General features: G+C 37.2%; 1 protein-coding gene across 2 annotated transcripts; it reads right to left on the bottom strand.

Moving 5' to 3' along the window:
- Window positions 1-241: 241 nt before the first annotated feature.
- ZNF475 (zinc finger protein 475) lies at window positions 242-19072 on the bottom strand. 2 transcript variants are annotated; one of them, XM_034432834.3, is made up of 5 exons: window positions 18885-19072; window positions 13467-13581; window positions 11558-12465; window positions 3852-4032; window positions 242-771 (listed from the first exon to the last, which is right to left on the bottom strand). In XM_034432834.3, the coding sequence occupies exons 3-5, from the start codon at window positions 12203-12205 to the stop codon at window positions 620-622; spliced, it is 981 nt and encodes a 326-aa protein (XP_034288725.1). In that variant the 5' UTR covers window positions 12206-12465; window positions 13467-13581; window positions 18885-19072; the 3' UTR covers window positions 242-619. The 2 variants fall into 2 exon arrangements, with proteins under 2 accessions (XP_034288725.1, XP_034288726.1); XM_034432835.3 differs by having other exon boundaries at window positions 18939-19061.
- Between the last annotated feature and the right edge of the window lie 2128 nt (window positions 19073-21200).

Below are 21200 nucleotides of genomic sequence, written 5' to 3'. Positions count from 1 at the left end.
TAGAAATTTCAAGTAGATATTAAACGGGGTGGGGAGCTGAGAGGAATGGAATTATGGGGAACAGTTGACCTTTGTCCCAAGACATTCAGAACCAACAGGCAAAGTTTTAAATCAATGATTCAAAATTTGAAAAAAAAATTGAAATAATTATATCCACTTTTGATGAAGGCTATCAAAACTTTTATAGTCCATATGTTGCTGTCGATCGATCCCTTAAACTGAAAATTCATTACTAAAAATAAACGTTCTTATACATGATTTACTAAATGAGGAGTATATCAAACAAAACCATTTCTTAACAGACATTGCAATACTTGGAAGAACGGTAATCACTGAACAGCGTGAAGGCCACTGTCCGTTCTGTGAAGGCTCCATCTTGCAGATGTTTCCATAAAGGTTCTTTTTGTCCTTATGAGCCACTTCATCAATAATTGCTGCAAAACACTGTCACAGGTGCTACAGGTCCCATATGTCACTCACATAATCAATACTATGTTAATTTTATGCAGGGCAGACTCGGAATGAGTCTATATAGTTCAATGATTCTTCATTGTCGAAACTTTCATTCTAGAGGTTAGAGAACAATTTTGTTTTTTAATTCCTTAACATGAGGAAAGCTTTATTTTGGTATCTTTGGTTTACAGGACCGCTGATGGACAATCAGTCTGTCTGGCAGGAAGGTACGGCCACAAATATCACATGGAACTAGCTGGCTCTGGGCGCTTTGCCACGCAGACTCATTTAAAGCATCAAGATCATAGTAACCTTTGGCTGGAAAAATTTTAAAGAGAGAAAATATCAGTTTTCATTCTAGAGAATCATACTCAGTTTTTATGGAAAATAGTTTTAGGAAATACCTGTTGACTGAGCCTTTCAGTTTTAACTAAATCATAGCCCTTATGAGGGAAGAAAAACCCAGCAAAACTCTGCTTATTGTCTCAGGAGTCACATAAAGCTAACTACAACTGAATAATCTTGTACTTCTGGAGAAACCATTTCAGCATGTGCTGCGTTACACATTCTTAACGTATTTGCCTACCCTTCAAATATCAGACTGTGTTACCACGTCTTTTTTCTTTCTTTTTTTTTAAATCCTGCTTAATGAATCAACATTATCCAACCAAAGGGATGAAGAAAAAATGTACAGTGTTCTCTCACTTTTTCACTCTTGCTGTTTGGGATAAAGAATTCTGCTTAGTTCCAATTTCATTTTTTTTAATGTCTTCAGTGTGACTCAGAGTACTATAAACTCAATGACCCAAAGAGCAAAATCAGCAGACATCAGGTTAAGTCCATTTTCTTATCCTTTCCCCATACACAGCAATTTCAGCTACAGTTTTTTCTGCAATTATTTAGAGATTAAGGCAGCGGGCATGCATGTTAAATGCTATAATTTGCATCAACATCTTTGCTCCCATTTTTTACTTAAAAGGGGGATTGAATGCAATTTCTTTTTCAAAGAGCTACCTTTAGCTGAAGTTTATGCCAGTAGCTTCTTGAACCTCACATCCTTTGTGGCAGAGAAGGATGAGAGAAAACTCAAATAATTTGCTTTTCTCAGAAGGACTGGCATTTGAAAGCACAGCTTTTAACGCATTAGCTAGATTTGAAGATACTACATGCAAAATTCCTGAAAACAAAGGTTATTTCTGTCAGAGACAAAATGATATCTTTTTTTTTCCACAAGAAGCCATACTCTTGAACTATGATTCATATAAGGGTAAAAGCCTTACATCTTTTAATGTGTATGTTCCTCTTTGCTAGATGAGCCATCAACTGTATTCTTTTGGCTGCAGCAATTATACTCCTTTTCAGGAAATGAATGTGCATGCCATATATTTAACATTAAGCAATGTAAAGCAGCATTACATTGGCCTCTTCTCCTTCCAAAAGTATCTCTCTGGGGGAAGGTATTTTGCAGTTAAAAAGTGAATAGAGAAAGTGAATGCTTAATCTTTTCCCTGTTAGTTGAGTTCTCTGTTGAAGTTGTCTCCAAAGCTTTCTGTCTCGTGTAAAGTTCAGCGTTTCGGATTTATACTTATCTTGCCAGTATTAATCCAGAAGTTGGAGTTGTGGAGAAAAGGCTGAATATTAAAGAGAACATTAAAGGTAAAGGTAAAGATTCCCTCGCACATATGTGCTAGTCATTCCCGACTCTAGGGGGTAGTGCTCATCTCTGTTTCAAAGCCGAAGAACCAACGCTGTCTGAAGACGTCTCTATGATCATGTGGCCAGCATGACTAAATGCCAAAGGCGCACAGAATGCTTTTACCTTCCCACCAAAGGTGGTTCCTATTTTTCTACTTGCATTTTTTATGTGCTTTCGAACTATTAGGTTGGCAGAAGCTGGGACAAGTAACGGGAGCTGACCCCGTTACGTGGCACTAGGGATTCGAACCACTGAACTGCCGATTTTTTGATCGACGAGCTCAGTGTTTTAGCCACTGAGCCACTGCATTCCTTTTAAGGAGAACATTAAATTAACACTATTTTCCCCCTCCTCCCCCCACACACCCCTTTTCACTAATGCTCGAGCCCCAGCCCTGGCAAAAGAAAATGAGTTTTGGATTGCTACATGCAACTCTTGAATCACGTATAGTTTGAACCTTTTGGCAAACAAAAAGCGAAACTGGAGTAACGTATTGCATGATTATTCCTACCCATCTTAAAAGCTCTTAGATATTAGAGCTGTCCAAGTATCCAGCTCAGAGATTCAATCCAAAAGCAATTTGATGAATCCATTTAAATTTCTAAATTCAATCTCCATGGTAATTTAAAGTATATCGAATAGAGTCAGGCACTTCTGAATCAATTTGGGGGAGGGGGGAATGGTAACAACATGGGGATGTGTGATAGGTTTGATAATGCAGGTGCAAATATACTTTTTCTGAACTGATTCAAAAGTCCAAACTGATCCTTTCACAAATTAAGATTGTTCTGAATTTGCATATGCTTGCTAGAAATCTGTGATTGTCTTTCTTGTAGCCATCTAAATTTCCATTCCTATGCTCAAGAACAGCTAAAACAATTCAAGTATCAATAGTGGGGTGCAGAAAAACCAGCTCATGTGACTTTCAAATATTTTAAAGACACAACCAGTCTATATAGGATGGATTAGATTTGCAGGAAGGTCTGTTAAATAAAGATGCTTAGCTGAAACCCACAGTTGCTTTTTCAAAGATGGCCATGGGATCTACAATAAATTCCATTATTCTACTTCTGGAAGTCTTCCAGGATCCAGACAACTTCATAGATTTGGGCAAATGTTCAAGGCGTAAAATTTGGCCAGGATTCCATTCCCTAGTTCCCCAAAATTTATAATCTTTCCATAGTTTTTATTGAGTATTTTGAAGGGGGGTTGCTATGCTCATATCAAACTGTCATAACATTTTAAAAGTAATCTGTTTTTTAGTTTTAAATATATATTACAGTTATGGGGGGAGGAAACCACTGAATAAAATATTCTGGAATTTTTCTGGGATCTGTATCACACAAGTTCTTAATTATGTCATGATTGCTTCCTGATCCATATGAAGGTCCCTGGTCCATATGAAAAGTTTAACTTTTTATAATACTGTCTTGAAATGTGGTTGCAAACATAGAGGATGGAAGCTTTTCATTTAAATCTCCAGAATATTGACTGCAATTTGATGAGTACCTGTTAAAACTTGCTGATGCCTTTGACAATATGCCTCTAGAAGCCATATTGTCACAGCAGTATAGGCACTGTGATCCATGGATCACATGTATGCCAGAGAAGTTGATGCAGCCTTTCTCAAATTGGTTTCATCCTAAAGAGTTGTCCTTCATCCCTAACCAGCAACTGCTTGGCTGGCTTGTTTGTAACTTACCTCCTATGGAACAGACAACTGGCTTTACAGGTTCAGCTCTTCGCAAATGTTTTGGCAGTTGATTGTTCTCAATGTGCCATTTTTTCAGACATTGTGGTTCATGGATGCCTATGGAATGGGTTCCATACTCACGGCCACAAATATAACAAATAACTGTAGGAGGTCGCCTTATCATGGGAGACTGCAAATAACAAATGCAGTTAAAAGACAATTGAACTCTTAAAACAAATTAAGTTGCAGGAAGGGAGTAATGTTGCATTAAAGGAAACTCTACTGATAATGAGATAGAAAAGCAAGCTCCAAAGTACATGATAAGGTATTTTAATATCTACAAAACATGGATTCAGAGGTTGGTAATTTCTAATTCATAGATAAATATTTGTATCAGTTACATGAATCTCCTGGGGGCTGGCTGATTTTCCAAGCTTTTAAGTGGGTTATTATTTGTTTGTATGAAATCTACTGTGGACATTTCATCAAGGAGATGATAAGAAAACAGTTGAAAAGAAAATTAACAAATATTGGAAACGGGTCTGTTCCAGAGGTGTCTGTAGGAGATGTAAGATAACAACAGCTGCAACCAGGTGACTATAGCCCCAGCCCATTTTGCTTGATGGATGTCAAGCATGTGACACACATAAAAAAAGAACAGGCTTTGGTCATGAGCTGAGCTGTCCTCTTGACTTTTTTGAACCTTCCCTCAAGATAGCACTTATATGTCACTTCACAGTGCTTTACAGCACTCTCAAGATGCTTCTAATCCAGTTTTTTTTAAAATTTGATTTATATGCCGCCCTTCTCCGGAGACTCAGGGCGGCTTACAATGCGTTAAGCAATAGGCGTCATACTTTTGTATATTTATACAAAGTCAGCTTATTGCCCCCACAACTGGGTCCTCATTTTACCTACCTTAGAAAGGATGGAAGGCTGAGTCAACCTTGAGCCTGGTGAGATTTGAACTTACAGTAATTGCAGACAGCTGGTGTTAATCACAATGCTTTTAGTCTGCTGAGCCACAAAGCCCTTATGAGACTCACCTTATTAGGCTCAACTGGCTCACCAGTTACCCAACTTTTCCAGCTTTGTGGACTGGCAGGAGGGGAGAGTGGGGATGGTCCCATGCGAGTGGCCAACTGCATGCTTGCGCAGATGGAGTAGGTGTGCACATGCTCACACATTGCTTGTACAAGTGGGGATGCACGTGCATGCTTAGCCGCCCCTTCCAGGGCCCAGTTCCAAATGGCTCACAGCCCAATAGTGGTCCGCAGCCCAGGGTTGGGGACTCTGTCCTTGTTGTGGCCCACCAGCAACCAGCAGAGCTGGCAGCAGATTTGGACAGTGAGGAGATTGGGGAGGAACGTGGGCCAGTCCTGGAGTCTGGGGAAGGCTTGGACAAGGGCTCTAAGTCAGAGGCAGAGAGGGGGCCAAGGCCATCTGGTAATTCTTTGCTGCCTCTGGAGTCTCCAGAATCTGACATCAGTGAGGCAGAAGAACAGTGTGAGCCTGTTCCCAGTGTGTGCATGTGCAGAGCTGCCAGGAGACAGGGACAATTAAGAAAACAGGGTTGATTTGGGAATAAGGCTTGGAGATGATTGGCCCCTCCCATAAAACATGAAAGAGAAGTGAATAGGACGTGAGATTTTGCAGGAAGCAATTAGTTCATCTGGTCGGTAAAAGCTGTGACTCAGTTTGACTCTGTGCTAAGTTTGGCCTTGCCCTGCATGTGGCAATTAGTTCTCTGGCAGCATTCCAAGGGAGATAAGGTGAGTGTTTGTAGACACTCCCCTGCAAGACTGTTTTATAAGGCTTTTGACTGGGAATAACATTAATTCACAGCGTTTGAATTAAAGAGGTTTCCCGGAACTAAGTTTGTGCTGTCTAAGGAAGCCTAATCAGAGCAGTCCTAGTATGCGTAACAACTTGTAAAAAAATGTTCTCTGATCTATAGTAATAAATCTGGATTGATTTATATTTGTCTAACATTCCTGCAACATTTCCAAGATGGCAATTGCATCCACCCTGTTAATTTAAAATAATTGAAATAATAATTTTACCTTAATAAAACATTCAGTTAAAACATTTTCATTAAAATTAAATAAAAATGACTGAAATCTCATTAAATAGTTCAGTCTTTTGGGATGTTGGCATTCTCAAATTTCATAAGATTTGGGGTGGGATGAGATTTCAGAATATATAATGGAATATGTGAGGAGGCAGATCCCCAGAAGGGAAGGGATACATACCAGAGGAGTAAGAGGTAACTTAGCCCAGATACAGTATAAAGTATGAGAGAAAGAGGGTGAAGACAGCTCCTCTATGTTAGTTCAGAAAGTGTATTGTAGATGCAGATAGTAGGGTCTTTGGTCTAGCAAGATTTTGTCTAAAGGGGTGAGAATTCAGATGGAAAGAATTGTGTCATTTTGGTTTTGGACTTGGGTACAATCACCTAAAATTATGAAAGTTGATGATATGGTCAGATTTTAGTCATTTAAAATATGTTGGGACAGATATGCCAATGCTATTACATGATGTAAAACAACAGCATTTGATATTTGAAAAAGTTGCTAGCCCCTTGCATTGCATTAACTTATACAAATAAACTATAGCAAACCTACTTAATAAATGCTGGAGCAGATCTACCTATCTTAACTGGAGTCTTTAACTTGGAGAGGTGAGAGAAGATTTTATAAATGCAAGGAGTTCTACTAGATTATATGGCCTTTTTCTCCAAGATGTGAAATAGTCCCCATATACTAAAAATAGAAAAGATTTAAAGCTACCTTTGAGTGGCAAAAGCGAAGTCACATTTTAACCAATGTATTGTACTTGCTAATAGGTTGATAATTTGGAGTTTTCAAAATAGAAATAATCATCCTGCCTTCCACATCATGAAGTTCAATAGTTCAATATTTGAAAGAATCCAGTAGCTCAATATTATTCATTCAAGGCAGCAAATCAATTGGTTAAAATATAATGCTAAGAGTTAATTTGTTTTGGATTACAGCTCCCCCCTTTCCTGAGTATTGGACTATTGACTTCAGCAGGGAGGAAAAAAAATGAGAATTTGTGGGGATGATGCACAGATGAACTTTCTGCCTCCGGGCAACTCAAAGCCTTGAGGTCCTGCTTCAGAGTCCAAATTATTTTTATTGTTAAACATATATATTGATTTCCTGGAGTTTTAGCCCTTGCATGGCAAATAGGGGGGGGGGGAGGGAGGGATTTAAAAAATCACATGCATTACAACATCATCACACAAATGACGGGAATTGTGTACTGAATGTCATTTGTGTCATGATGTCATAATGGGACTGCCACAGATTGCAGAACCTTGCAGTTATTTGGTCAATTGTTTAAAATACTGTGGGGAATTCCACTCAGATATAATATACAACAATATATTTAAGGTATTCAAACCCTTAGAAATCTGTTTTCTTTCAAAGCTCACAGTTTTCTGATCCAGTATTGTTTTTTTTTCTTAAGGATTTAATAAAAAATAATGATATGAATGGAAAACATTGTTGAAATTGGTAAGTAGCCAAAGTTTATGGTTCCACCTTTATTCAATTTTATTCAATTTCAAAAACTGATTGCCTAGCACCATTGGAGAAAAGGCTTCTTCCCTTTGTTAGCACTCCCTGAATTGACCAGGCGATTGTGTTTCCCACTTTCCTAACTTTACTCCAACATTTGTCCACAATAGTCCCTAAAAATAACTTTGCAAACAATAAAGTGAAAAGAATTTGAAGAATTGCATCCAGTGATGAGAGCATCTAGTTATTGGCTGAAAATTAAACAGAAAAGTATTTCACTCAGCCTTATAGAGAATGAATGTTTGTGTCATATATATGAACCAAAAATGATTTTATGAATTGTCAGTCTTTGACCTTACTGTATTTTATTTCTCTGTCCACGTCTTTTCTTATTCATTCCCTAGGTGTGTTTGAGTGTGTACACTCTTTTCTTAAGAGAGAATTCCATACATCTGATGATCATAATGTCCAGAATACCCTATGCCTTAATAAATCTTTTTAAGATGTTGCCAAATTCTTTGGCAGTTTTAATGCAACCGAGTAACAAAACTATCCCCCTGGAAATTGGAAAAAAATGAAGGCTTTGTGGCTTCATTTTTTAAAATGATGTAGTTGTACTGGAATTCAAATATGGCTTTCAGGGTGTAATGGTATGTGAGATTGACCTTGGGAGACAGGAGGGAGAGCTGCACACTACCCAATCAGCATGTAAAAGATATGTCAGCCCACAGAAGGAGGGAGGGCATGAGGAATGTATCAGAAGGGACTCTTCCTAGATTTCCAGAGACCAAAAAAGAAAGGAGGGGAGAAATGCTTTCAGTCTTGCAAGATTCTGTTAATGTAACTCTTTGTTTACAGTGGTACCTTGGTACTCATTGTTAATTGGTTCCAGGAGGTCGATGAGTACCAAAAATGATGAGTACCAAACAAATTTTTCCCATAAAAATAATGTAACAAGTCACAAGGCAGCTGACACTGACAACTTCTAACTTTTGTGTTGAGTACCAAACAAACAATGAGCACTGGAACAAAAATTTTGCATCAAAATGTATTGAGTACCACATCTGATGAGTTTCAAAGTGTTTGAGTACTAAGATAACACTGTACTTTATGTTCTGTTATTATTCTGTCACAATAAATACAGAGCTAGTACTCCTGATTGTGTTTCTTGTATGCACTACCTCACAGGCAAACACAGGGCAAGAAGTATCTCTATATTAGCCCCTCAGTTGCAGTGAGAGCATAGAAATACTTCAATTTTTGATGACCTTGACAGGAAATACCAGAAACAACATGTATTTTTATTTTGTAAGAGGACATACAATAGAGAAAAGCAGCAGATGGCAGTATCTGATAGTCAAGAAACAGAGCCAAGGGAATTAAGTGGTTGCCGTAGATTGACAAGAAGAGCATCAAAACAAGACATTAGAAGCATTAAGTAGCAACCAAGGCAGGAAGTAGGAAAAATTTTCCATGGAAGATCACAGTCATTTTTCTTCACTGGAAGAATATTAATCTCTGGAATGCTTATGCTTCCCATAACAAAAAGCTATCCAAATCAGGATTCAAGAAGCAGGATATCTAAACAGACCTACACAGCTTAGGCAAGCAAGCTTTTGATTTTTTTAAAATTTCAGCAGTTTTCATCTTAGTTGCTCAGGTTGAGAAACGCTGCTTTAGACTATTTCTTGAGGCGCAATCAAACTTGGTTAATGCAAATGAGCCCATATATTCCTAGCAATTGCATAACAAAACAATTATATTGAACTAACAAGTTCATAAGAGAGAAACTGGCTTTCTCTACAGATCAGAAAAGATTCAGTTGGGAATAAATCAGGCCTTGGATAAAAATTCAATGGAGCATTTTTTTTAAAGTTTATTGGTCTTGTATGGGGACCATCATTATTTTTAAGAATAGAGTTATGATTGATAACAGTTTAATGTAACCTATGGTTTTAAAGGCTTGAGAAGATTAGAGAATGACAGAACAAAAGCAATGAAGAAAAGTATGCCTTACAAGAAATTGCTGAAGCAGAAGGATTATTATTTCCTTAATCCAAGAGTGTGAAATTATTTCCCCTATATTTTCTCTTAAAGTGCTTCTGATGAAGCTCTCAAAAAGTGAATTTAAATACCGTCCATATTGTCCCAAAGGTGCTTTTTCAGGCGGCAACTGGACTTTCTTGTTTTTTCTTTTGAAGACATTTCGCTTCTCATTCAAGAAGCTTCTCACCCAAGAAAATGTTTAGCTTCTCATCCAAGAAGCGAAACATCTTCAAAAGAAAAAACAAGTAAGTCCAGTTGCCTCCTGAAAAAGCACCTTTGGGACAACCATGACCTGATGACTGAGAATCTTTACAGACTGTAGAGTCTCCATATTGTTTCCCTTTTCTGATTAAAGTGCTGACTCATTCCCACAACTGGGACTGTATATTTTCAGTTGTATCCTGTAATTAATGTTGATCCTCTATTGTTCAATGAGAGACATTATCAGACCAGTCTTTAGAACAGTGTATTTCAAACGTAACAATTTTAAGATGTGTGGACTTCAACTCCCAGAATATCTCAGCTGGCTGGCTGGGGAATTCTGGGAGTTGAAGTCCACACATCTTAAAATTGCCAAGTTTGAAAAAAGATTGCTATAGAAGAACCCTGTGGGTGGGTCAACTCATTTATTCCTAAAAATTTCCCAAGCAAATCAGTGAAATAAGCCAAATTACCTCTTGTTTTAAGTTAGTATAGATGCCATGGGTGCAGTTTCAAACAATTCAGTAAAGGAATGTACATTTAAGAACCTAACTCAGTATGGAGAGTAAGGATCCCCAAGGTAGTAAAAGAAAACACTATGCTTCTGACTGAATTTTGTGCACATTCATTAGTTCTGGGAGAAAAGCTCTCAATTAACAACCAGTCATTGCTAGAGCTACAAGAGCATTCTACTTGCTTGATTTTAGCTTAGTACTTCCTTGGGACTGTTCGAGTGTGTAAATTCTTTACTTAGAAAAGAACTCCATATCTGATGATCATAATGTTATTATTACTTAATATTAATATTAAGTATTACTTATATTAAGAAATATTAAGAAATATTAATTACTTAATATTTAAGTAGATGGCATAATCATATTACAGCCCATTCTACCTTACTCCATTGCAAAGAAAAGTTATTAATTCTTTGGAGAAGGAAAAGAAGTATTTTTGAATTTATTTCTGGAAGGGAAAAAAAAAGTCCTTTAATAGTAGCTGAAATTTTAAATTTAAATTTTTCCCTATGCACATTCAGCCTGAGGGAAACATAGAGATGGAAACCTTAATAAATTCAATATTTAGCTGATGCTCATTAACTGTTGCTATATTCCTAGATGATGTTTAACAAATATATTTTCTCATGTAAATTTTTGTAAATCACAATTAAAGGACAAGCTCATGAAAGATTCCTTGCATACCCTGCAAGAATCAATTTACAATCCTCTCTACTGCCTTGCTATACATCTAGTAATCTAGCACGTAGGATATATAAAAAGACCTAAATGATTTCCATTACAAGGAGAAGTTACATTGCAAGTTAATCTGCCTTTTGAAAAATATTGGTCTTTATCCTAGCATGGCTATAGCAATTTCAAATTGCAAAATGTTCTATGTGCTTCATGTTAATTTTTACATTCAAATACATTAGATTAGTACCACAATTAGGCTAAAAAGGAGCAAACTGTTATGCTGAGTATTCTATCAAAATGAAATAATACGATTGCAACTTTTTTCTTATTTCGTCCTAGACCACACCTGAGCATTCTGCAGCTTGCGGGCCACATCTGGCCCTTTTGTTGTGCCTGTCTGGGCCCATGGCAGGAATGGGGCCCACAGTGTTGGTGGGGGCTGTGGTGGCAGGGGCTGCAGTGGCAGCCCTATAATTCTACCCTCCACCACAGTCCTTTGGAAGATTAATTGCCTTTGTCCTAGACACAGGTCTTGATCTGAACTTCTAAAGTTCTTGCTGCCATTTGCTCATATATTTATATATATTTATATTTTCTGGAATAAGACCCTAGCATGACTGAAATCAAGAGTGAAGATTTTACCATTAACTTCAATTCCAGTAGAATATCATCTTGCAGTCTGCACATGAGAACAATGGGGGCCTTTTTCAGCTAGGTATGATGCCTTCTCATTTACCTTGTCTGATGATGATGCCCCATAACCTGTAGATGTAAGCAACTTGGAGTTTGAAGAACATGGATTAGACTTCAGTTTGCAACTCTTTTGATGTACAAGGAGGCGATCTGGGAGGAAAGTGCGACCACAGTTTTGACAGGGCTGGAGCTGAGCTTGAAAACTCTGAGCTGCTGCTTCATTTTCAGCTGCTATACTAGAAGACTTTCCAGGAAGAACCTGAGGTTTAACAGGTGGTGCTCTCCTGAGATGTTTCGGTAGTTTGCTATTTTCAATATGCCACTTCTCCAGACATTTTGGTTCATGAATAGGAAGAGATTGTGAACCAAACTCTTTGCCACAGATATAGCACACCCTTAAGCCTGGTCTTCTTGGTGGGATAACTGGTCGATCCCATTGATCCTGAGACATGCTTCCAATGTTTTGCTTTTTTGATACTGTCACGGTCTTGGGCCTCTTTTTTCCAGGATTTGTTTTAACTACAGAATTTAAACTCACTACATCTGGTGAAAGTGCAGGAAGCTCTGACCCAATGGATGTTGAGGCCTGTTTTGAAGACAATCTGCTAGGGACATTAGTAATGGTTTTTCCAGAAGTTGGCAGAGTTTTATGATGTTTGCTCAAAGTCTTTTTCATGAAAGCTGTTTCCATGAAAGTTATAATATTCCATTACAGTCTCTCTGGACATAAGTAGTTGTGCTTGTTTGGACTTAATGTTCTCTGTGGTTGTCTTTCAGTTGATTTTTAAATACTATGGAGTTCTTTGGGATAAAAAATATCAGAAATTCTAATCTTAAAGAGTAACTGAGAGAAATCTGACTACATTTGTAGTGCTCTGATGTTTCAATAAGATGGTTTCTATGTGTCCTTTTTTTGATTTTCTGTTTTTTGGGGAAGTGTCTTTTTTAATTCTGAAAAGAAATATATGAACACATTTTAATTTTTTTTTAAAAAATAGATTTTTTAAAAAAGATAAAATATCCAAATTAAATAAAAATGATTTTGAAATATATCATTAATATATTAATTAATATAATATATTATATATTAATATATTAATATATATATGTGTGTGTGTGTAGGTCTTTGGTTATTCGGGTTTTCTCCCACGTAAAATTGGAGGTGTCTTTCAACGTTTTGATGAAGTCTCATTCGTCATCTTCAGGCTGGTGTTTTCGGCTTCGTGCTTCTAGGAGCAATGTGTGTGATCGCACACATCGCACTAGAAGCACGAAGCCGAAAACACCAGCCTGAAGATGACTAATGAGACTTCGTTGAAACATTGCCAAGACATCTCCAATTTTACGTGGAAGAACCAAAGACCTACATACAAAACCTCAGAAAACACACACACACACACACACACACACACACACACATATATATGGTATATTCATGAATGTACTTGAATCTATCTTTCAAAGGTCATTAATGAATAATTTTTTAAGTCATGTCATTGCCTTCATACTAGGCAGTATTATTTTGTATTCATAACAAAAAAATAATTATTAACATTACAGCATTTGGGTTAAGTAGATTTTAGCATCTTCATAATGAACTTGAAGATCTCCAACACTTTGAGCTGCAGATTTCATCTGCCACACAACATAGAAAATGAAAGAATCTGTGATCCATAGTAGATGGATTTTAATAAGGTGGGTAAAGCATTCTAGTAGGCTGTTCCTTGAATATTCATTTGAAGAAATAACACATTTGAAATATTTATGTATCCTAGTAACCTTTTTTCTCTCATCATGAAAACTATAATAGTAAATAATGAAATGAATATGGTGAAACATGCCGTGAACCTAAGGGCTTCACAGGGTTACAAATGCTAGGTTGTTTAGGTCATGGAGAAGGAAAATGTGAGATTTATTAGAGGGCCGTTGGGAAGAAACAATGGAAAATATACCTTGTTTTCAGCCTGCTAAGATTTGGTCCATCACTCCAATTTGCATTAATTGTTGCATATCAAGATTGACCAAGCTGTTTACCATTTAAGGTATTTTTAAGCAATACTGTAGGTTCTGGGGAAAAAAGAATGCTGAATTAATTATACCATTTTGCTGAAGATCAGTTTAGAAGAGGAAAAAGTAAACAACTTGATGGCAATGTCTATTATTGGACTTCAAAGTTCTCAATGGGATACAGAATAGATTTATGTTTTATTGTGAGATTACACCATGTGATCTTTTTTTCCTTTCTGCCAAGCTGGAAGTGACCTGTAAGTTCATATTCATAAATTTGAAAACTGACTATTATGTTCTCAATCAGTTGCATAACACATAAGTCTTTAAAAGTAATCTAAACATTTCTTTAAAAAAAAAAGGCAAGGTGAAGTATTGTTTCTTTGAATGTTAGGACAAAACTAAATAGCCATATATGGTCATCATTTTTCCTTCATACAATACTTGATACATTCAGAAATCCTCAGTGATGGCTTTGATTCACAAACTATACACTTGCAATGGAAATAAATTTCAAATAATAGACTTTCTGGCTCCAAATAAGAGTTTATAGGAATAGAGGAGGTAATCCAAATGCTGTCAGAAGGGGATGCTTTATGTTTATAATATCTCATAATGAATGGGTACCTTAATCTTAAAACTTTTTTTTTTTTTGATGACAAAGAAACCTAACTTCACTTGAACCTAGAAAAATAAGCCGTGGCCTTTTAAACTTTATCTTTATTGTTTAGTTCCTGTGTGTGTTTCAATACCAATAAGCGAAAACATGTACATCCAGTAAGTCAATAGCTTCCCCCAAAGTCTATTATTTTATTGGTTTCTTGATTTGTCTTTGAAAGTAACCACATGCTCATGTGAGAATATTTGTTTCCTCCATCAGGGCATACTTGCATTGAATATTTAAATTGCTTCTCTCCTCTGCTCCTGTTGGTTTGATTCTAACCCACTTGAAGGAAATCCTGTCTGGTCCAGTCCAGTCACACAGTATTTTGCAACAGCTTGCAAGGGATTTAGTCCAGACAGTAGGAAACCAGCAAAAAATGTTGCAAATTGTAGTCATGTGACTGTGGAACCCTGCAATTGGTCATAAAGACTAGTTGCCAAGAGCCTGGCATGCAGTTGCCTGACTTTGGGAAGGAGCAGTGGGGACGCAACCATGTATTACTATTATCCTTCTCATCTTTCCTATTACTTTCTCCGATTGGTATCTTATAATTTATCACTTTGTTGTTTGTATCTTACAATTTATGATTGTATCTTATGATTTATGACTTTGTTGTTTGTATGTACACTGAGAGCTTGTGCACCAGAGACAAATTCCTTGTGTATCCAATCACACTTGGCCAATAAAGAATATTCTATTCTATTCTATTCTATTCTATTCTATTCTATTCTATTCTATTCTATTCTATTCTATTCTATTCTATTCTATTCTATTCTATTCTATTCTATTCATAATGGCCAGGAGATGCTTTACAGGCCACCAAGTACCTGTTCCATGGCCACCATACATATGGTCATTAAGCAACTGGTTCTAAATTGAGGACAATCTGTATAATGTAGCACTCATGGGAAGAATAGTTCTAAAAGGTATTACAGATTATCATAAGCAGTGACTCAATTAAAGGGGATTCCTGCTTCTGTGAAGTAGCCTTTGAGCTGTTGGGTTTAGCCAGCAACAAACCTAAGAAAAGCATGCCCTAAGGTCCCTTGATAGATAATGAGGATTTAATAAAAGGTGACAATGGGGGAGCCAGGCAGTATGAATAAATCCTCAATTTATTTTATCTTCTCAGAGATTTCTCTTTGTAAACATTTCACAAAATTCAAGCCAGCTTTCTATCCTTTTTTGAAAAAAAAAAGAGTGTGATTTCAGTTGTGTGGAAAAAAAGGGTGATTCAGTTTATTTTATTTTTTAAAATGAAAAAAAAAAAAACCCCACAGGATTATTTTTTAGGAAGTGCTGTTTTTTTTAAAAAAAAGGCTTTGACAGCCAAAAGTGTCATGTATTTTACCTACATGCACAAAACCAAGATGGAAAATAACTGCAATTTTTATTATATCAAGTATCAAGTATTATATCAAGTATTGTAGCCAGAACAAAACATGCAGAATTTCTAACATTTCATTGTAACAATTACTTTCTTTTGTTGTCAGAAATAATTCTGGGGTGAGTTTTTTTTTTTTTTTTTGCTGGATGTTTCAGGGTGCCAAGATTTTTCATCACAGTGAATCATCAAATAAACGGTGACTATATGCCTTCCTCCTCTGGAAAATATTCTTGGGCTTAATAATCATCATTAAAACTTAGCTTTTTCAGACTAAATAATGAGTCCCTTAGGCATCAACTGAAAGAGCTCTACTTGTTTTATTCATTCCCCAAGGATTATTGCAGGAAGACAGAAGTATCCTGTGTATTCCTGTTTTTTACCTTTGCTAATTTAAGCAGCATGTTAAGTAAATAAATGGTTTAAGCAATAATTGGACAGATTTATGGTAAGCAGTTTAGACTGGAGGAGCCATAAGAAGAAATAAATATCTCTTCCCCACAGCAACTGCCCTAATAGAATTTCGAGTACCCTCTGCCTGCTTTTCTAAATAAAAACAACTACTAAACCATTGAAAAATCCAGTGACTCAGGGGTGAAATGCTCCTGGATTGGACCAGATCGCCTGATCCGGTAGCGATCTTGGCTGGTGGTTCAGCGATCTGGTATGCAGAAGGTCTGCATGCGCTTCCAAACTGGTAAGGAAATTAAGTAGATTTCACCCCTGCAGTAACTCATTCTTGTGTGTGTGTATGCTTGCGTGTCCCTTAATTGTAGGTATGATCCAGATGTCCCAGTCTGGCAGAATCTACTTCAAAGTTAAACCCTGGGAAAAGCTATTTTCTTTCCTAAACTCCTCTTATTCCCCAGGATTGTCTATTGACAGTAAGTGATAGTTACAAATCATGACTCCATGATGCCCACAGTGATCTGGGAATTCTGATGCAACATTTTTTTCAGTGCTTTGCGGAAAATGTCAAATGATCTCTATTGTTTCTGAGAATAAAGGTAATATCTAGTTAAGGACTCCATCTGGGGATTAATTAGCTATTTGAACTCAAGAAATATTGCTCTTCTTTTCTGTAGTCCATGAGATCTCTTCGTTAGGCTGAAGATATAATGAGAACTCAGCCAATTAATGAAATTGGAATCTCTTTTCCGTATTTATTTATTTATTTTATGTTGCATAAGCAAACTCAGTGCCCTGGATATTATGGTTATGGGGTGATTTAGAAGTAAATAACTACATCAACATTAAAGTATTGGTGAATAGCTTGAGAACTTCCTTACTCCTTTAAAACTTGTTTGAAGATAAACTACCCATCTTCAAATATCACCTCCCATCCACATCCATATTTTATATTCTTCTCTTAAAAAAAAAAAAAAGACCTACTGGTTCCTAAGAGGAATAATTGAAAATACAGCAAGCTGTTGCAGACCTTGAAAATAAAGGAAAGCAAGATAGGGATCCGGGAAGAGTCTCAAACCAGGAATTCCTGCAAATGGGGAAAATGGTTTCTCAGAAGTTCCACAAGGCTGCAGCATTAAAGAAGTAAGTTTTATTCTGACTTTAAACAACAGAGTGGAAACTAAACTGATATAGGGTTCAAACACAAGAAATGTTGTTGCATCACAGAGAAACAAAATTATTTTTGCACTGACAATATTTGTGGTGAATTGACTGGGTTTTTTTTTCTTCACTCATATCTACTTGTTGTTTCCTGCAGCTAGGACACTCTGCACAGCCAACTGCCAGCATTAGTTTCTTGCTTCTTATGGGATTTCTGTATGAATTTGGAAATAGGTCAGAGCTTGTGTGGCCCCACAGTGTTAGCTGTGCTTAAGGGCTCAGCTGACTTGGTTCTCATTCAGTTGCAACGTATTTGAAACTACTGTAAACTGGACATAGCGATGGCAACAGAAATCAGGAAAGTAAATTTCCTGAGCCAATAAGAAGATACTTATTGTTGTCCAATTCGCAGGTTTGGAAGAGATCTAAATTAATATAAAAACAAAACTCCCAGAATTTTGTAATACGGTGAACTTGCTTTATAGGTTACATATGTCTTCAGCCCCTCCCTATCCCCAATTAGATGAGAACTATTCTAAGGATCATCTGTCCATGTGTCAAGTCAAATTATACTTCTACTGTTCCTTGAGAGATTCAGTGTTAGGATGGCATATGTCCATTCATTTATCCCTTAATATTCATTCCAGCAGTTTTCATTTATTCAGATTCCTCATTATCAGCTGTCTCATCTTCTGCTCCCTTCCAATACTTCCAGCCATTTATTTTGATAGTCATAATATTTGCCTTCAGAATCACCTGAGGCCAACTATCCCCATTACTATTTTAAAAGCTGCACTGGAAGACTTTTCTGTCACAGCATCTACAGTTGGAACAATTTCATATTTTCCCATCCCTTTCTGTCTGTGTCTATATTAAATTGTCAAGATCCCCCTGCTATAAACAGTTTCCTGTTTGGATAAAGTGCCATGTACCTAGTTGAAATTACAAGGGCTCGTATTCTTTAATTCTTACATGACAACAGATGATTGTGCCAGAGAACATAGCTACTGAAACATGCTTATATTCACCCTCATTGAGCAGTAATGATTTCATATTAGGGTGCTTCCCTCATGCTATTTCTTAATCCTCATTTAACTGTGTAACTGTGAAATTTCTATTTCATGAGTTTTTCACTAGCCATTGCTAAAGTTTTAAGGGTCAAATAAATAGAGCAATAATAGGAAGCATTCCATCCAGTATGATTATGTATAGTAATCAAAAATTGGTACAGCAAAACAGATTTTATGTAGGCTAATTAGACATTTATAGTTATTATCAGTAGCCAGATTCATTAGCTCACTCTCTGCACTCTCTGAGAGGTGTTATACCAAACTTTTGGCCAATTAGGAATACTGGAAGCATAAGAAAGTATTTGTTTCTAAGTTTATATGTTCATAAAATTAGACACTTTCATGATAATTTTCCTGTTAATTAACAAAGCATCTGTGTTTTTGACAGCTTGTTATTTTTCAAAAATATGTCCTGTAATTTGCAACAGCTTAACCAAATAGAATTATATTTAATTATGTCCCAATTTGAATATATACAAATGAAATTTATATATATCAAAAACAAGCAGGAACCTGAATTTCATGACTCTGAAATCTGGCATTAAACCAACATAACATAATTAATTGTATATCTGTATTATTTTTATTCTTCACACAAATGTTTTTGTTTAATAACTAAACAGTAATTTGAATAGTTCAGTCTTATAAAAAATAGGAATTCAGCAACTGAACTCACCTTCTACTCACAATTGCATTTCTCCACTCCATGTTTGCTGTTGCTTGGTCTTACCTTGAAATCTTTCAGTCTTTAAACTTCTACTTAATGATTCCTCTGAGTACACTGAAGAATTAACAGAAGGAAAGCACTAGGTCTTAATAAGGCCTATCTTACTTATTTAGTATGTTAGCATCTGATGTTGCCACGGTAATGGACATCCCTTTCTTTGTCTCTAACATGTTGCCTAGCTGCACATATCAACAAAAGTGAATGCACAGAAGTGAGTTTCGGTGAAGTTGATTGCTCTACAGCATTGTTTGGGAAAGGAAAAAAAAGTGTGAGCAGGGCCAATTTTCAGTGAGAACAATCAACCAATGGAACAGTTTGCCTTCAGAAATTGTGGGTGCTTCATCACTAGAAGCTTTCAAGAAGAGACTGGAGAGCCATCTGTCAGAAATGGTATAGGGTCTCCTGCTTGAGCAGGGGGTTGGACTAGATGACCTACAAGGTCCCTTCCAACTCTATATTCTATTTTATTCAGCAATAAATACAGAAATTCTCCAAAGCTCTTGAAGGGACGTTCAGGCTTCCTCGCTTTTCCTCTTACTTGCAAAGTACTTATTGAAACAGACCACCTGTTAAAGGGACAAATAGTGAAAAAACTACTGGCAGATCCTGAAGTGTTTAAAATCACTTGGAGATTTGGAATGGATGTTGGCTTAAGGTTAGGATCTAAGGCCTGCGAAAGGACCTTAGAACAAGACAAAATGAAGCTACCAAACAAAATAGTCAAATAAGAGGCAGTAATAATTTGAGAATTTAGCACATTATTCTGTTCAATGAAAGAAAGGCCAGAGATACATGGAGGAGTGCATTCAATTCAACAGGAGAAAGTTGAAGCAGAAGTTCAAAAAGTGAAGTTCAAAAAGGAAAAGAGGAGGTTTGAAGAAGGAATTCAGTTTAAGTTCTAGAAAAGGGGTGTCAAATTCAAGGCCCGGGGGCCAGATCCAGCCCACGATGTGGTTAGATCTGGCCCACAAGGCTGCCCTGGAAACAGTGAAGGACCAGCCCCTGATGCTTCAGCCCTGGCCCAGGTCAGTCAGGCACTGATTTAAAACTTGGTGGTGGTCATTTGGGCCGGAAGGCGATCAGCCTTAGATCTGCAGGGCTGCTGTGGAGTCAGTAAGCGGGTGCTGCCGCCCTCTGATTGCATGCTGGAGACAATGTATCCCCCAGCCCCACCTAGGCCACCACAAGCACCCCCCTGATGCGAGCAACATTGAGCTGGCCACGACTACCCAGTGGCTGCGACCACCCCAGCCATGCCTACCAAAGTCAACCACAACCCGGATGCGGCCCTCAATGAAATCGAGTTTGATACCCCTGATCTAGAAGGAGAAGTTAGAAAAGAACACCAGAGTCTCATGCTACTACACAGAAAGTTTTAGAGCAGAGGTCAGCAACCAGTGGCTCTGGAGCCGCATGTGGCTCTTTTATCCCTCTACTGTAGCTCCCTGTTGCTCAAAATATGTGTTACAACCACCAATGTGTGAGACCTGCCGGCATGCGATTTATTAAGCTTTTCGACCCTCGGTAGGCCAACCATGGATAAATCCACGAAAAGAAAAGTTTCAGAAGAAAAAAGAACATTTAATTCAACTGAGCCTGGATAGCTCTGCAGACAAAGGCACTGTAATTTAACACCAGCTGCCTGCAATTAAAGTAAGTTCAAATCTTGCCAGGCTCAAGGTTGACTCAGCCTTCCATCCTTTCTAAGGTAGGTAAATTGAGGACGCAGTTTGTGGGGGCAATAAGCTGACTTTGTATAAAATATACAAAAGTATGAAGGCTATTGCTTAATGCACTGTAAGCTGCCCTGAGTCTCCGGAGAAGGGTGGCATATAAATCAAATTAAAAATAAAAATAAAATAAAATAAACTACATATGCTAGTTCTGTGGCCTCTCAGGAAATAGTCAGGCATGGAAAAGGTTTTGTGGCTCTCGATGTTCTTTTTTTCTGTGGGAAACGGGTCCAAAAGGCTCTTTGAGTGTTAAGGTTGCTGACCCATTTTAGAGGCTTCCCAACATAGCAAAAAGTGAGAAAAAATTACAATATGTAGCATAACTTCATTTGGGCAGATAAGGAAATACAGTATAGACAGCATTTCTGGATTGAGGACAGGTAGCAGAATATATTACTTTCCCAGCCTCTGTATAGATTTCTGGTCTTTAAAATCAGTATTGATAGATTCTCCAATATTTGGAGGGGATGGGAGATGAACTTGTATCCATGACTGCTTTATTAGTAGAGTTTGGCTAGGACAGCTCAGCATG

The sequence above is a fragment of the Pantherophis guttatus genome, chromosome 2, assembly GCF_059756535.1.
Source record: "Pantherophis guttatus breed Tessera chromosome 2, ASM5975653v1, whole genome shotgun sequence".
Lineage (NCBI taxonomy): Eukaryota > Metazoa > Chordata > Lepidosauria > Squamata > Colubridae > Pantherophis > Pantherophis guttatus.
The sequence above is the reverse complement of the archived record's forward strand: the minus strand, read 5'-3'. Positions and strand labels throughout refer to the sequence as shown.